The following is a 17,921-nucleotide window of genomic DNA, read 5'->3' as shown; positions in this document are numbered from 1 at the left end:
CGCACCCGTTTTCCGTGACAGAAAAAAAGGGAAAAAAAAAAACGCCCTCGATTGTAACGTTCACTCGTTTGCCATGGCCTAAAAGAAGAAAGGTTCTTTAGAGTACCGCATACCTCATTCTTTCATACAGAAATACAACTTTCTCTCACTTGGAAAAAACAGAAGATTTACTCCCAATGCAATAAAGTTGCAATAAATAAAAGAAGTCGCGGTTTTGCCCGAAAGGCGAAGCATCGATTACAATAGCAAATTAGTACAGCTATACGAAAAGTAAGGATAGTAGCTTTATTGGGCATATAAACTTTTAAACATTCGTTTACTAGCTAAATTAACAAGCATGGTGTCACGCGCGCACAAGCAAACATGAACACGTCTCACTCGATGACCGCGGAAACTCTTTATACGGTGGAGTGAGGAAGTGCGGTAGCAGGAGTGAGAGAATTGACCTTTGTGCAGCCTCTCGCTTCGTTGCAAACTAAGCAACGAGAACACAGCATGGTGCGCCTAGATGCATAGACTCTTATCTCCGTCGTAGATCGCTTTCAAGATAGGGGCCGCGTGGCCGCGCCGTAAGTAGCAACCGCCAGTGTACAACGCCTCTCCTGTTTGCACCAGTCCCACACGCAAGTTTCGGGAACTCCGAAAGCCCGTGATATGGCCCCATTTTTGTCCGTCTCCGCACACGTGGTCACTTTCCTTTTAATTGCAGCATCATGATGAACTCGGCATGTCACTTCCATGCTGACTGAGCAAACGCAGAAAATGGGAAGACAAGCAGTGCACTAACCTAAGCCAAAGGAAATATTGCCTAAGCACACATACTACAGCACACGGAGAAAGCTACGGCAGCCAGGCTCAAAGCGCGAACAACGTGACCATTTTGAAATGCCGATGGCAATATGGTAACACAGATTTAGGGTCATACTCGATTCTAACGTGCACGCAATTTTCAGACCCGTTCTATCGAAAAAAAGTGCATGTTAGATTCGAGTAAATACGGTATTCTTAGTTAAATAATTTGCACAATGTTTTTCCCATTTCTCCCGTTGCATTTAAAGACCTTCTTTTCTTTATGCAGTGCTATCTTGAGCCTCAACAAACTGAACCTTTTCGCTGTTACTTAGCTTGCATACATAATTTTCAAACTTCTTTCAGTGCATTTCGCATGATGAATAATGAATCTGTAAGTGCAGAAGACAACTCATTACTGCTTGCCAGGGGGTTCTTGTCTGGAACAACCTGCCTCTTTGTACTTTCTTGGTTTCAGTGCAAGAACAAGGCAATCTTGAGTGCAAATCAGGTCTTTCCTTTCGAATGCCTGCCATACACGAAGCAGCTAGAAAGTATGCACTATGTAATTGTCAAGCTTTGCCTGCTGCAGAATGCCAAGTACAGGCTCCAAATTTACCGAGACTGTGTAACGCCGAGTATTAACGTGATAGCGTTAAGGGGAGACGCTCCTCAAAACAAATCTTTTTTATAAAACTTGTACTAGAGGTTTCAAATTCAGCCAATTATAGAGTTTTTTATGCATATTTCACATATGCCATTACTTTTTGTGTAGCTGTTACAGTTTTTACGCTATGTGATGCACAATACCAAAATATAGTCATTTTGCATGGGTGGCGCGGAGTCAAGCGAAAACAAAACTCTTCGACCGCCCGCGTTCTTGTGAAGGATAATTTCAATGAGTTCTTTTTTCTAGAAATGAAATAGAACTGGACAAGTAGCAGTTTATTTCATCTTATAACACAATACAAGGATGTTTTTTGCAAAGAGTAGTTCAGTACTAGTGACTGAATTTAACTGAGGATTTGAATGTCCTGGGGAAGTCTCTCATCATGTCCTGCATTTACCTGAATTTTCGATTATTAAGGCTCTGTTCGCGATAATATTAAAGCCTTAGAGATTCTCGAGCACTAGTGTATCACTTTAGCTTCACTTAATATTTGCCTTTAGTGTCCCTTTAACAAAACTGATGACCTCATGCCTGGCTGAAGAATGCCATAGCCATCAAGTCATTGCAACAGGTTTTCTGACAATGCTAACTCATGAGAACAATTGAATTTTCTAATTTCATGATTATCATTCTCAGTGGAGTGCACTGTAATACAAGTGAAAAGAACAAACTTACATCACAGCCATCTAATAGGCTCAAATGCATAGCATCATTTGCCTTCTTTGGTACATTCAACATCACTTCGAGCCCATCCTGGAAAAAAACAAAAGACAGCAAGAGATATTGCACAAACATTCACCTACAACACGTAATTAAGGAAGGCTGATGGATGACAACTAACCCGTATTTCACCCTGTACACCGTCTTCGCAGCATGCTAGCAAATCCTTTAAAAGCAGCTGGTACTTTGTTATTCGCTGCACTGGTTTAATCAAATATGCAGGGATGGGGTGAGGAACACCATGCTTGTGTTGTACTTCCTGAAATTGGTTGACAAAAACACACCATTTAGCAAATGAATACTCATCAGAAATTGGCATATGGCTCTGGAACAAGTATACTACAATGGCTTGTCACAAACTGCACGGAAGAATTATATGTGCCATCTTGTATTTCAGTTTCTTGATTTTGATTTACTGATTGGGTCTAACATTTAAAACCGACAAAGGAGTCTATGAGTGATGCCATGGAGTAAAAAAGCAGTATACTCTGGATACATTTCAACCACCTGGAACTCTTTAATGTGCATCCAATGTTCTGTACACATGCATCTATTGCTTTCCACCCTCATCAGAATGTGGCTGCAGCAGCCAGGAACCAGACTCATGACCTCATGCCTGGCAGCAGAATGCCATAGCCAGTAAGTCATTGCAATGGGTTTCTCGACTTCCAATGAGAAAGGCAGTAAGCTTAGCAAACGGTGAAAATGTAAAGAAAAAAAAATGTGCTCACCTCAAAAAATGCGCCAGCATGTTGAATAAGCAAGGCATTTGACTCTGGTTTGTTTTTACAATATTTCACATAAATTTCAAACTTTTGTGCCTGTAAAAGAAGAAGCAGGAAAATTGGAAGCTGAAGCATAAGAATATGCATAAGTGTGCAATGTTAAAACTCACCCATGTGACAAAGCAGTGACCAACATCTTCAGGCATTGTTTCATACTTTTCAAGCTCCTTCAAAAATATACTGAAAATGTACAAATCAGGTAAGTGAAAAGACAGTTTCTAGAAACGTAGCACAGTTGTATTACTTTTACTTAAGACCAGCTTATCTAATACTATTGGAGGGAATAAAAGTAAAGACTGGTGTCAGTTTCAACAGAAATCTGCTTTAAAGGAACACTAAAGGCAAATACTAAGTCGACGTGGACTGTTTACGAGAAAATTGCATCTGAAGGCTCCGAATCCCTTTTTCGAAATTCAAATCTCCCGCCACCTAACCAGGAGAGTGATGGCGTTGCATACGCCATCACCACCCTGCCGTCGGTGAGTAAAACGGCGCCCAACAGATGGTGGTACCGAGCCAAGACAGAGCGGTGGATTCGCCGCTACAGCTGCTTTTTGCTCAAGTGGCTTAGACCTTCCGGGCATCCCGCGACATCACATGGAAGTTGAATTCTTTGCTACTTGCAGTTTGTGCGAGTTTCGCGAGCCAGCAGCACTAGCACAGCACCATGTGATAATGAAACTACTGAAACGCAAAGGCGTGGGCGGGGCGGAGCCATGCGAAAACAAAACCTTTTGACCACCCGCGTCATTGTAAAGGGTAATTTCATAGAGCTCTTTTTTCTAGAAGTGAAACAGAACTGGACAAGTAGCATTTTATTTCGTCTTGCAATACAATGATGTTTTTTGCAATGAGTGGTTCAGTACTGGCGACAGAATTTAATTGAGGAGTGCTTTTGTCATTGGGCAAATACTTGAACGTCCCGAGGGAGTCTCTAATCATGTCCTGCATTTACCTCAACTGCTCAATTATTAAGGCTCTGTTCGTGATAATATTCGCACCTTAGAGATTCTCAAGCACTAATCTATCACTAAAGCTTGACTTATTATTTGCCTTCAGTGTCCCTTTAAACAATAAATTTGAAGCTTCAGCATGGGCCATATATGGCACTGAAGTACAGCCACCGTTAGACTTAATAACAAGAACGTCCCAATTCAATGGCTGTAGCCTGCACAAGAAGCAAACACCAGGGTTCTTAGAAGGTGAACCATGCTAGCAGTTTCTATGCACTGTAAGATAATAATTTTAATACGACTGCTGGAGAAAAACAAAGTTATTTAAGGCATGTTCATGGCATGTTTAAGGCATGCCTGATGGTAGCTAAACACCACAAAATGAGTTCTGGAACAAAATTCTGTCACGATTCTTTTCTTCCCATTTCTTTTGCCCTTCGTCAGAGGCATCAACCACTTAGCACGATGAATGATAAAAAAACAGAGTTCAATAAAATAGAAAGATTAAAATCATTAGAGAATATAGTCCTTAAAAACAAATGGAACTATGTAGATAATGTCAGAAATAGATGCTTTACATATGCATACTCACCTATTGTGAAACTCGAATATCTCCTCCATGTTGCCAAATAATACATGTTCTTTGCCTACAACTCCTGAAGGTCTGTTGGCCTCTGTGTTCCTCAATTCTGCCATGTATGTATGAATGCATGTCTCGAGGTCCTTCACATAGGTCCTTTCTGTTTGCAGCAGCTCAGCCATTATAAACCTGTGACGGAAAAAAACAAAAAAGACAAAAAGAAGACCAGAAAGGAAGCTTGGATTAACATTACTTCACTGCAGCGTTGCCTCAAAAATGCAAGAGGCAAATTTGCAAGTTAGGTGCATATAAAGGTAAACTAAATTCCCTAATAGTATTAAATATGAATATTAAAAAATAGCACTTTTTAATATAATATCCAATGTCACATATTGTCAAGAACATGAGAGCATGATAAAGAAAGCTCACATATCTATGAAAACACGTGAAGCTGCTTCATATTGCAGAAAGCGGAGGTAAATGAAGGTGTGCCTAAGCAAGCAGTACATATCTGAGCCACAAATTTATGAGATAATGACAATGGCAATAATGGAACAAGGGAACCAACAGCATGCAAGCAAGATGCATGTGACAGCTTTGTGTGCGAGATTGACCCTTTGGAGGACAAGGGAACATATACGTCCCACTTTATGTGCCCGAAAATGCTACTCAGAAGCAAAGGGGTGCATTGATTTTAAATGTTTCGTGCTGCCTTTTACCTAATGGTTTCAACAGTACTTCATGCGAGAATAGTTTTGGGAATGGGTACTAAGTGGCGATGAGTATGCAAAAGTTAGAAAAACTGTGTTCATTGTTGGAATGATTCCTGAATTTGTCTATTTGCTCACCGGAAACATTCTCAAGATGCCCGATAAGTAATTCCTCTTTCCTGCATTTAGATTTACACCTTCCGCACACAGTAAGCATTCGTTTTTGTATTTTCAGGTCATAGCTAGACCAAAAAACTCGCCCTTATGAATGCACATGCAAAAAGGTGCTGGTGCCGTTGGTGTTTGATGCTTTGGCAAAAACTGTGCACAAACATTTTGTTTATGGCCTTCACTGTACCACTTAGCCCGTCGTGCTTCAGTCCGTTTTAAAAGAGGAGTGTTACATGTCATTTTTCGTTGAGGCCCTCAAAAGTGAGTAGGACAAATATGTCCCACTTTTCAATACACAATGGCTTGCTGCAGGCACATACCCAGGATGTTTTTTCGGGGGGGGGCCCACCACCTCCATCATCATCATTATCATCATCATCATGTTTTATGTCCACTGTAGGACGAAGGCCTCTCCCTGCGATCTCCAATTACCCCTGTCCTGCGCCAACCGATTCCAACTGGCGCCCACGAATTTCCTAATTTCATTTCTCCACCTAGTGTTTTGTCGTCCTCGATTGCATTTCCCTTCTCTTGGTACCCATTCTGTAACCCTAATGGTCCAACGGTTATCTAACCGGCGCATTACATGACCTGCCCAGCTACATTTTTTCCTCTTGATGTCAATTAGAATATTGTCTATACCTGTTCGCTCTCTGATCCAAACCACTCTCTTTCTCTCTTAACGTTATGACTATCAATCTTCGTTCGATCGCTCTTTGCGTGGTCCTTAACTTGCTCTCAAGTCTCTGCCCCTTATGCACTGGCAAAATGAACTGGGAAATGCATTGGCAAATGCATTGGCACTGGACATATTGCACTGGCAAAATGCACTGATTGCACACCTTACTTTTCAATAATAATGGTAAGCTTCCAGTCAGGAGCTGGCAATGTCTGCCGTATGCGATCCAACCTATTTTTATTCTTCTGTGAATTTCCTTCTCATGATCAGGGTTCCCTCTGATTAATTGACCTAGGTAAACGTACTCCTTCACAGTCTCTAGTGGCCGACTGGCCATCCTGATCTCTTGTTCCTTTGCCCAGCTATTTATCATTATCTTCATCTTCTGCATAATAATATTCAAACCCACTCTTACACTCTCTCTGTTAAGGTCTCCAATCATTTGTTGTAACTCGTCTGCATTGTTGTTGAATAGAACAATGTCATCGGCAAACCGAAGGTTGCCGAGATATTTGCCGTCGATCTTTACTCCTAAGCCTTCCCAGTTTAATAGCTTGAATTCTTCTAAGCATGTAGAAAATAGCTTTGGAGAAATTATGTCTCCCTGTCTGACCCCTTTCTCTATAGGTATCTTCCTGGTTTTCTTGTGTAGAATTAAGGTAGCTGTAGAACCTCGTAGATATTCTAACGCGAAAGACGAGTCAGTAAGACGAGAAACTATTTACAGATTATATTTACAACAACGGTTGCAGCGCTGACCGGTTAGATTCACAGCGCGAGCCAGTTCGTTCTTCCTCCTCCTTTCTGGAGTGATGGCGCCTACGCGCCTCGTTCAAACAAACAAATACCTCACGCATGTAGCAATATTTTCCAAGCTTTTTACGTAAGCGTTCTGTACTCCTTGATTACGTAGTGTCTCTACGATTGCTGGTATCTCTACAGAATCAAATGCCTTTTCGTAATCTATATAAGCCACATAGAGAGGCTTATTGTACTCTGCAGATTTCGCGATAACCTGGTTGATAACATGGATGTGATCCATTGTAAAGTATCTCTTCCTGAAGCCAGCCTGTTCCCTTGGTTGACAAAATGCAATGTTAACCTTATTCTATTGAAGATTATTTTAGTAAATATTTTATATAATACTGGGAGCAAGCTAATGGTCCCATAATTGTTCAATTCTTTAACGTCTCGTTTTTTTGTGGATTAGTATAATGTCTGCATTCTTCCAGTTTTCTGGGACCCTTGCAGTCGATAGACACTTCATATAAAGAGCCGCCAGTTTTCCAAGCATTATGTCTCCTCCATCTTTGATTAAATCGACTGTTATTCCACCTTATCCTCCCGCTAGTCATCGTTTCATGTCTTGCAGGGCCCTTCTGACCTCATCGCTAGTTATAGGAGAGTTTCTGTATCCTGTTCTTTACTGTTTCTAAGTGAACTATTGTGACTCCTCTGGGTACTGTATACAGGTCAGCTTAGAATTTTTCCGCTGCTTTTACTATATCTTCGAGATTGCTGATGACATTATCCTTCTTATCTTTTAGTGCATACATCATGGTTTGTCCTATGCCAGGTTTCTTTTTTACTGATTTCAGGCTGCGTTCATTTTTTACGGCTTCTTCAGTCTTTCTCATGTTATAGTTTCGAATATCAGTTATTTTCGCCTTGTTGATCAGTTTTGACAGTTCCGCGAATTGCGTAACGCTGTGCGGCCGCCAGTCCCATACAACCGCGTAGAGCGCAGGACTCTGCGATTCTAGACGTACTGCGCTCACTGCGAAAGGTTAGAAAAACACCCACATAAGCACAGCAGAGAAGTGGCTACGTGAGGCGGTTCGACCGATAACTGTAGAAGCGTCATTCAAAACAAGTAATTGTTCTCCACTTCCGGCGGCGCTTTATCTACTTCCTTTTTAAATAAAAAGATGTTGATCCATAAATATTCTCATAAACAGCGGTTAACTTTTTTATTATTCGCTTTTGCTTGCAGTTTGGTTGTTGCCTTGGCTCTCTCCCTTAGTAGATCGCTTAATTTCTCAATTCCTTGCGATTTTTGTTTCCAGTTGCCAATTTTGCACGAAAATGCTATACAGTTAGGGAAAAACAGACGAGGTAACGGGCGACAGTCATCTTGCTTATGGGTTTAAGGGTTATTGCAGGATTTCATGATGGACGCTCTTTCACATTATTTTATTTCCCACCTTATCTAACCCATATCACGTGTATATGGTTCCAGGCATCTGCCAGCGTCGCGGCGAGCCGTAACTCAAGCAAACGATGAAGCAAAGGGATAAGTTAAACAAAATTGACGTTTCCTCCGGCCGCAACTCGTTCCATGAGAGTACAGACCAGCTGAGTAACAGCCGCATCCCTCTCCTGGTCCCAGGATCAGCCTAAACAAAGAAGGTTGAACTAACAAAAGCAACAGCTATGCGCGTGACGGTTGAATAGATGGTGACAGCTGAACGCATCTCGAGTTAATCGCGCAGGTGCGGAATCTACGAGAAAACTGTCCTTCACATTACAAGAGATGCTGAGGGCCCCCCCTGGGTACGTGCCTGGCTTGCTGTACAGATGTGTAATTAATTGCAAATGACTTCTAAGCACCTCATTTAGTTATACCACACAAAAAATTTTGCATTGAGATCCTTGACGGTCAATGGGACTTATGTGTCCCACTTTTTTTTTTTTTAAGGCAATTAAGTGTCAGTGGGACAAGTACATCTCACTTTTTAAAAATAAACTGCTTGGGGTAGAGAAGTGAAACTAATTCTAAGCACCTCATTTATTCATACCATGGAATATATTTCAAGCGTTTTATAAAGCATATATGCTGTTCCACAAGGGGTCTTATAGAAGTTCGTGAAGAGCCCTACCTGTGATATTTGTAACCATGCTCAAACCAAAGCAAGAACTTCTTTTTTTCTTTTCCCTTTCACCCCTCAATTAGCCTGGAAGCTTAACCAACACACGCCCTTTATGTACAGGAGAGCCAGCCTTTTGATGACATAGGAAGAATGCCATGATCAAACTAAGCAATGTCTACTCTGCCAACTAAGCCAAACTTTTTTTGCATCTTGTTCAATTCGACTCACCAAATAATGCAATCAATTTTGTCAATCCTGTCAGTGCCCAATCAATATAAGCCGACAGTATTTGCGTAAATTCGATATTCGAAAGAAGAATGCAATATTTTCCTTGTTTATGTGTTGCCTCACATTATACTGGCAAAGGCCCTGCAAACAACACTCGAAGTCATACATTAAAAATCCCAAATGTAAGATACTGGATCACTGGATTTTGTAAATACCTTCAAATATCCTGGAGTTCTACCTTCACTCAAAATCTAAAGTGGCACCTTCACATTGAAACAATTTGCGCTAGGGCACTTGAGAAACTGGGATACTGAAACGAACCCTCACGCACTCTACCAAGAACTGCAAATTACCCGCTTATAGATCCCTCGTCAGACCATTAATACGCCTCAGTGGTATGGTCACCCTACACCGCACTTGACAAAAAAAGCTCGAGGCCATGCAGAAGAAAGCAATCTGGTTAATTTTCCGCCGATATGGCCACAGTTTTTCTCCCTCATCTCATGCATGCGCATTATCAGTAGAACCCCTGGCTCATCGATGCCAGGTTGAGCAAATCACTTTGCTACATAAGATTGTACACAGCCACAGTTGCATTCAAGCACTGATTTCTTTCATTCATTACACTGGGCATGCTACGCGCCGATCCAATCCACTTAATGTTGTTCCTTCCCAGCCATTTGTAGATTGTTTTAAATAATCTTTTTTTCCAAGCATTGTCGACATTTGGGACAACCTAGATGGTTCCTTGTGGGAAAAACCCAATGAACAGTTTGTGAAAGAATTCCTAACCACATTTTATAATAGGTTTCAAATGGATTGTATGTTGTTTTATTTACTGTTTGATGTACCCACTCCTGCAATGTCTCGTGTATCGAGACAGCAGTATCTGTAAATAAAAAAATAAAAGAAATAATAAACGACACAGCTTTGTGAAAAAAAAAACAAAGGTGAGTGAGTGGGGCCGCATCAAGAGGCTACAGTGAAGCCTTGATACATGTCGAAACAACTTGAATGTCCCTGAAAAGTGTGCGATTTCGCAGTATGTCCATCATGCCAGCGCTGCTTTCAATGACTGCTGTCACTTTCCACACATTGAATCTTGTTACCAGGAGATGCCATGGCTGGTCCACATGAACCAGAAGTGATGTAATAAAGAACAATACTCTAATGAAAACAAGGAATAACTACTAAGGCAAATGAGCGGGAAGAATCAAAGGAACTGAGGAACAATATTTAGTAACAACCTTATGAAGACAGCAGACAATGAAGCTAAGGACAGCTTAGGGAATAATGACGATTAGAAGTTTATTGGCACAAAGGCTGTAATGGCCCCAGAGCATCCAAGCACTGGCGATTTGTTGGCTCAAGGTTATGATAATAAATGAGCATCTGTCATGGCTGCTTTGTGACTTCGGCATTGCAATGCTAAGCACAAGGTTGCAGGACCAAATCTCGGTGGCAGAAGTCGCATTTCAATGGGGACGAAATGCAAAAACACCTGTGTACCATGCATAGGGCGCGTGTTAATGAATCCTAGGTGGTCAAAACTAATCCGAGTCTACGACTATGGCATGCCACATAAAAAAAAATAGGGTACCATATATTTTCACAAAAGCACTGCAGGGAGGTATGTCTAATGGTTGAAATTAATGCAATGATGGTGACAAAGCTAAGGGACAATAACTTTTTTAAGTGATATGTAGAAATTTGTGACGGGCTCTATGTTCTTAATAAAGAAGAAAAGCAATGAAAGCGGAAGAAAAGGCAACTTGCTGCCAATAGGAACCGAGCCCACAACCTTTGCATGACACAGGTGCTGCTCTACCAATCGAGCTATGGCTCAACAGCTGTCCCTTGGTGCCACTTCATAATCTCACTCATTCATAATTATTCTACAACCCAAGTTTAAAAAGTTTTTTGTCTTATAATATTTATGCTTTCCATGACTTCATTGTCTCTTGATTTCATATCGTTCTTACTAAAACTAATGGAGTACAGGTTCTTTCACAGGCTACTGGTACGAAAAATAATACTAGTAAGCAAACATACACCGGCCTAAATATGATGCAGGAAAAACACGCCAGAGCTTACTCTTTTCTTCGTGCACTCTTGCGTTTTTCCTCATTCAGTTCCTTCACTGCTGACTCTTTCACTTTGCTTTCTAAATTCGGGTCGCTGTTACGGTCTAAAGAAAGCTCCTTGGTTTCCTGGAAAATGAGAAAGTGAAGCAAGTACAGAAGAATATTTGCAATTATTTATCAGAACCTCAATGTAACACTATAAGGAATATAGCAATGGTAACAATATGTAAACACTATTGCAATAATGTAAAAGCCAGTTAAATATTAATGGCAACAGGCTGCTGGCTTAAGTTTTTATGACAGGATGTACAGTACTTGCAAGATTTCAATGCAAACCCGAATCTAACGCACACCCAGTTTTCGAGGGCTTAAAGTAAGAAAGTAAAAGTGCACCTGAATGTAAAATGTGCCAGATTTATAAAAGAAAACAATAGTGTGCGCTCCACATTAGAGATTAGAAAAAAAAACGAGATGTGCAGAATTTTATTTCACAGCAGGGAATTTTTCTTCAAACGAGCTTTCGTTGAGTTCATTGGCCACAGGTACCAAGTACACAGGGGCGGTATTGAGCAATCACTTATAGAGATACTACAGTTAAAACTCAATCTAATGAAACCCGACTTTATGAAGTTCCCGATCTAACGAAAAAATTTACATTTCCCGGCAGGTACCCATAGGGTTCAATGTTATCATCAAGCCGAATTAACGAAACAAACTTGGCCAAACTTGAAATAACGAAATTTTTCTTGAATTAAATGAGCAAAAAACGCGGTGATTTCTTTCTAATTTTGACAGAGACAGGTTCTTCTTTGAGCGTGTTCTCTAAAGCTATCGTGTTAAACCATCTAGGCATCATGGTCACATCCCTTGCTTTATTTTGACGAGGCTGCACGCCGAGCCCATGCACGGAACAGCCGTCTCAACACCACCTCGGTAGGGGAGGGGCGGTGGTGGTTGCTTTTGTAATCTCATAGTTTATGCGACAGATGGCAGGATTATCGGCAAATACAATGCTGCAGTAGCCTTTGCGTGTCGCTACAATGCAATTTTAAATTTCGAAGGAACGAAAAATTCCTATCTCGATTTTACGAGCTGTCCGATTTAACAAAATAATTCGAGCGTGGTCAGCACTTCGTTAAATCGAGTTTAAACTGCACTATCACTTTCACAGGATTTTACGTGACCCTGTATTGGACTTGCCGAAGTATGCGGCCGAGATTGTTCCGGCACTTTGCACAAATAGCACGCATAGCACTGCGCCAGAAACGCTGGTGGCCATACGATAATACATTTGGCTCTGAGTCACACAAAATTTCACCAAAGTGATAGTTTATCTAAAAGTGATTGACCAAGGATGACACTCCAGATTGTAGCCGAGCACAAAATGAACGCACAACAAACTTCATGAAAACATGCTCAGTCATCATTTTGTGATGGCCATGATGTTACACCTGATGGCTCTGACAGGAGGCTGCTGCAAATGCCGTGAACACGGTTTTGGTTTCACATTCGATTGTAATGCACATGCAATTTTTGAACACATCTTCCTGGAAAAAAAGGTGTGCGTTAGGTTTGTGCAAGTACAGTACATGATAATTTCTGTCAGCCTCTGCGCTGCATTCACCATACATACAACAAACTATAGTATTCAAATTACATTCCTTTATTTAGTTCTTTGTTTTCTCATTCAATTTTGATCCTATCTATGTTATTTGCAATAAAATCCAAAGTGTCACAACCCATTATAATTCAATGGAATAAGCAAGGCTTATTTATTGTCATGAGGTCATTGCTGATGGACAAGTAACCATTAAACTCCACTCATTAGTGCAGCCACATGGTAACTTGTAAAGAGGCATCGTGAATTGCAATTCAGATTTTCAGCAAATATTGAAAATTTTTGCAGCCATCTACTAGTTGGGTGAACAACTAATTGAGGCACTAAAGTAAAGCATAAGACCTTTGAGACAATGAAAGTGCTACAGGGATCGCAGCATGTTGCCCTAAAACAGTCACATACGGTCATATAGCAGGGGCTTTGCAACTTTTCACAAATGCTAGATGTTACGTTTGTGAACTACTACTATCTGCTTTGGGTGCACGCAGTGCCACCTGATCTATACTGGGCTTTGAAAGTTTAAAAGAGGACCAGCTTCAATGAGCACTGAAAATATCTCATTTTGACAGACGCGTCAGTATTGTACAAGTGAGCTTGAACATGCCATGATGTCCATGTTCATAGCATTAACTAGGCACACATGGAGGAAATGGGCACACACCTCCACCTGGATGCCTAGCTTTTGTTCTAGTTGACTACGATACTGGTCCATGCGAAGGCTGAAGTCCTTGTAGCCTTTGTCAACAGCAGCCACCCAGCACTTGATGGCACTAGCATGAGCATGACCCCGCTCAACAAGGCTGTCAGCCAGCTGAAGCAGAAGGCGCACCTTTTCCCTCGTTTCCTGCATGCCAACCAATTAATCAAGGGTTACATAACAACCTTGTGTACGCAGTGACACAGGAAATCTACGAACATTACACGTTGAGAGCCACGAGGTACAGCAGGTCCATAAACATACGAAGAGATGCACACACTCCTCCACTCATCACCTTTCATTCACTGCTGCATTGGTACTAAAAAATTAACTTACACCACCAGCCACTATTATGCATACACTGTTTTCTTTCTTATTTAAGTGATTACTTTTATGCAAATGTAAGTTGGGACTCCACTGAGCTGTACCTCCTCCTTCACCTCATTTTTTCTGATATCCATAAGGTAAAAAAACCAAATGATCCTCAGCACATTTTAAAAGACCAACAAAGGGGTTCACCAGGGCCAAAGCATCTGGCAAGCTTTGGTGTACATAACAGCAACGTTCCTAGTAAAAAGCTATGAAACACACCGAAACAAGCATCAGAAAGAAGAATGTTTGTACGTACTGTTAAAGTCCCAATGGCTTGCCATCTATATACTATCGCTGAAAGCTTACATGCTATTTTCACACTTAGTAACCAGACATTAAAAAAAAATGGCTGTGGCTTAGGTAAGGTTAAGCCCAGGATGCGAAGCATACTAGCCTTTATTTTAGTTGTTGAACCACTGTTTAGCCTGGTGAACTGCTGTTGCTTGGCTATATTTGGTTCGGCTAGACGAAGAAACAACTCATGCATTACTGCTTCGCCTTCAAGAGTGGAACGCGACAGCGTTCCCGTCGACCCGCCAAGGGGTGTAAGACAATGGGCTACAGGGCAGCGACTACGCGCCCCGCATTGGACGCGGTGAGCGTCGAGCAAAGCAGCGTTCGGCGCGGCAACGAAATGTGCGCCTGAGCAAGAGACGCACGCCTTAGAAACAGCTCGTTTCTAAGGCAACACCGCATTCACTAGAGGCGCTTTTGTACCGCTTTGAAGCATCGTACTCGTGGCTCAGTGGTAGCGTCTCCGTCCCACACTCCGGAGACCCTGGTTCGATTCCCACCCAGCCCGTCTTGCAAGAGTTGAGCCAAAACCACTTCTCCTCTGTCGTGACGTCACGGTGTCACGTGATTTCAAGGCGACACCGCCGCGCCTGAGGAGCTGGGTTGAGCTCTCGTAATATGCTTCGCATAAAAGAAAAACGCATGCTCAAAATTAATTTCAATATAGTGCATTGCAAGAGCCCTTGCCTTGGCGTTTCCCTTGAATTCGTTGTGTTCCTTGAGTAACCTCTCCGTTTCTTCCCGACTTTCACCAACACTGCTGTGACTGGTTAGGTAATGTTCTCCTGTCTCTTTTATCCACCCTAGAGCCTGGAAGAAATTTATATCACACATGGCAAGTTTATTTGCAACATAATTAAAATAACTGTATTTAATAAAATGTTTAGTTATTTTAGTTCCTTCTGATTACATGTATTTGGGCAAAATGTAGCATTATTTTCCTCAATTTAGTGAATCTTTATTTTAGCTAAACTGCATGAATTTAATGATACCTTTGCATGTCTGCAGCATCCGCAAAATGCACACAGTAATGGGGAGCAAAATGTCATGATGTGCAATTTGTTAGGATGACATTTTGTCATCCTAGAATCTTTCAACTGCACAAATTGGTGGTGCAATAAAAATGAACATACCAAACCTCACATAATTAATAAAAGAATATGTTCTAGTTTAGAGAAACTAAAGATACAATGGCAACAGTAGTATCAGCACATTGAAGAAACACAACACATTTGATTGCTCTACCAGCAAGCTCGCTTCGCAGCACATAGACTGCCCATAAGGAAAAACCCAAAACAAAAATGATGAGGTAAAAATTTTTCGAATTACTTTACACTTAATTTTCTCAGCATTCATAAGATGAGTACTAGTTTGTCCTTTACAAACAGCTGTGCAGTATGACAAGAGTGATACAGGTATTCTTGTTATATTTCCAAAGTGTTCAGACGGCAATGTAGCTAAATGGTGGCATTACCAAATCGGTAAAGGGGAAATCAAAATGCCCTTGGCTAAACAAGTTTAAGCATATTTATAAAGCTACAAAGAGATTAATGTGGTTGATTAGCACAATAATTGAAAAAAAAATATCAACAGAAAGGCAAGCTTTCCCTCTAAATCAACGCTTCATCATTTTGCCCTTTTATATCGATCAATGTCACAGTTAATCGCATAATGCGAAGGTTGCCGGTTTAGTCCCCACTGGCAACAAGTTATCTTTTTGTCCACTTTCATTTCCTTTTTCTTCATTATTTTCTACATTTCAATTTCAACCACAGATAATAGCCCCTATGTTTTCCTTGGCTTCCTTGCCTGTTGGCTTTATATGGTTGTTATTAAGAAAAATCGAGCCCCTCCGTTTCTCTTCTTCTCATTCATTCATAGCGAGGGTCTCGAATCTGGCAGCCTTGATGCCATTAGGTAGCATATCAGGGTTTATTATCCACGTGCCTGCTCTCCTAAGTTCACATGTTATGCAACGCCATTGGGCAAAAAAAGGTACTCCACATCCACCCACCATGACTCTGAGTAGCGCTGGCTAACACTCCCAGTAGATCTAATGCACATAAATACCCAAGTTAGTGGTTGGACAGATGGCCATCGCTGTAGCACAATTAGCAGTGCATCACATGCCTAGTGCAAAGGTTGAGGGTTCACTCCCCACTGGAAATCGTCCACTTTCATTTCCCTTTTCTTCATTAGTATATACATTTCAATTTTAAACATACCTATGCATTCTTTGGCTTCACTGCCTGTTGGCTTTATACGGTCGTGATTAACAATAATCGAGCCCCTATGTTTCTCTTCTCATATACTGAGTTCAGTAATACCTTCTGTATCAAACATTTACAAGAATACAACCCACGTCATCCAAGCTAGTATTTGCCACATACAAGGCGTGCACTGACTGACATGCTATGTAAATAAAGTCCCATGAAAGGATATGTCATGATACTTAGTAATCACTTACAATGAATGCAAGGAACATTTTAACAGCCAACAAAAGCGATTTACAGCTAATGCAGGAGACCATGCAAGTTTTTCTAGCACTAAATAAACTATAAATCATGCTCTGGAGAAATTAAGTTGGTTTTTTCCACAGTTCATTGGTAACCTTACAAGCAGGAGGTGAACTTTCCATTCAAGAATAAAATGTTACCTCAACCATTTATTCATCAAATGAAAAAAGAGGAGCAGTGCGATCTAAGATTCTCAGTACTTGGACACAAGAAGCATGACTCTGCTGCCAAAACTGGACAACCAAGACTGTGGCCGATTATAAACCCAACTGTCTTTTCAGATACATCTGTTATATGATGCTATAAGGGGGCCTCAATAACATTAAAACCATATTGAAAAAGTCTGTGTAAACTGAAGGTACCCTTGAAAGTACAAAGAAAAACTTACTTTTGCCAATATGAAGAATCATGGTTTAAGTAACAGAATGGTCTTTTTTGAACATCTGGGTGTCACATGAGCTTTTAAGCTTGGTAAATATTCTTGCAAAAATCTACTACAGAGCTTCAACAGTCTTACAAAATGTTTTTAGAGTTACCTGGGCAATGGAGATGTGACCAGTGATGGGGCCCTGGGGACATGCTTCAATTTTGTACAATGATTTGATAATATCATCAGCTCTCGACAGGCATTGTACAAGTAATTTCTACCTGGTTTTCATCAACTAAATTCAAAAATTTAATTCAGGGGTTTTATGTGCCAAAACTATGACCTGATTATGATGCACGCATTTCCACCAATTCTTTTTGTTCTTTACAAACGCTGTGTCGTCGAACGTGACAGGTTGCCACAGTTGCTCAGTTTCTAAAATAAATGTCAGTTCGTTTCTTTTTTGCTAAGATTGCTATTTGGGCCTGTTGGTGTGCCACTGGTACAGATTATGTAGTGTTACAAACAAGGACACAAGGAAGAAACAAGTTATAAACACGGCACTAATTGTGTGTAGAATTCGTTTCTACTTGTGTCGTTGTCTGAAATGCACTACATAATCTGTTGCATTTACTGAACAGACTTGCCTGTGCATAATGTGCTTTTGCCCATTCATAAAAACTTTGCGCTAACAAGGATTAAAGGGCCACTAAAGAGAAAAAGAATTTCTTCTGTATCACTAAATTACCCATCTGTATTATCAAAAACCCCACTCTTACCAAGATAAGACGATTGGTAATCCAGAAAAAGCCCAATAA

The 17,921-nt window shown here is 40.9% G+C and overlaps 1 protein-coding gene across 3 annotated transcripts in view; it reads right to left on the bottom strand.

Annotated features, from left to right (window-relative positions):
• trio (trio Rho guanine nucleotide exchange factor) overlaps nucleotides 1-17,921 on the bottom strand; it is a 254,652-nt gene that overhangs the window by 183,330 nt on the left and 53,401 nt on the right. For all 3 annotated transcript variants that reach the window (XM_065431400.1, XM_065431401.1, XM_065431403.1), the window contains exons 24-31: nucleotides 14,908-15,030; nucleotides 13,519-13,701; nucleotides 11,250-11,365; nucleotides 4,510-4,686; nucleotides 3,075-3,144; nucleotides 2,911-3,000; nucleotides 2,301-2,438; nucleotides 2,135-2,212 (exon numbers count right to left, since the gene is read on the bottom strand). In XM_065431400.1, coding sequence (XP_065287472.1) covers nucleotides 2,135-2,212; nucleotides 2,301-2,438; nucleotides 2,911-3,000; nucleotides 3,075-3,144; nucleotides 4,510-4,686; nucleotides 11,250-11,365; nucleotides 13,519-13,701; nucleotides 14,908-15,030 — 975 coding nt within the window. The remainder of the gene's footprint in view (nucleotides 1-2,134; nucleotides 2,213-2,300; nucleotides 2,439-2,910; nucleotides 3,001-3,074; nucleotides 3,145-4,509; nucleotides 4,687-11,249; nucleotides 11,366-13,518; nucleotides 13,702-14,907; nucleotides 15,031-17,921) is intronic.

This window comes from Dermacentor albipictus, chromosome 1 (assembly GCF_038994185.2).
Source record: "Dermacentor albipictus isolate Rhodes 1998 colony chromosome 1, USDA_Dalb.pri_finalv2, whole genome shotgun sequence".
NCBI classification, from domain to species: domain Eukaryota; kingdom Metazoa; phylum Arthropoda; class Arachnida; order Ixodida; family Ixodidae; genus Dermacentor; species Dermacentor albipictus.
Note: the sequence above shows the minus strand (reverse complement) of the source record. Positions and strands in the feature narration are given on the sequence as shown.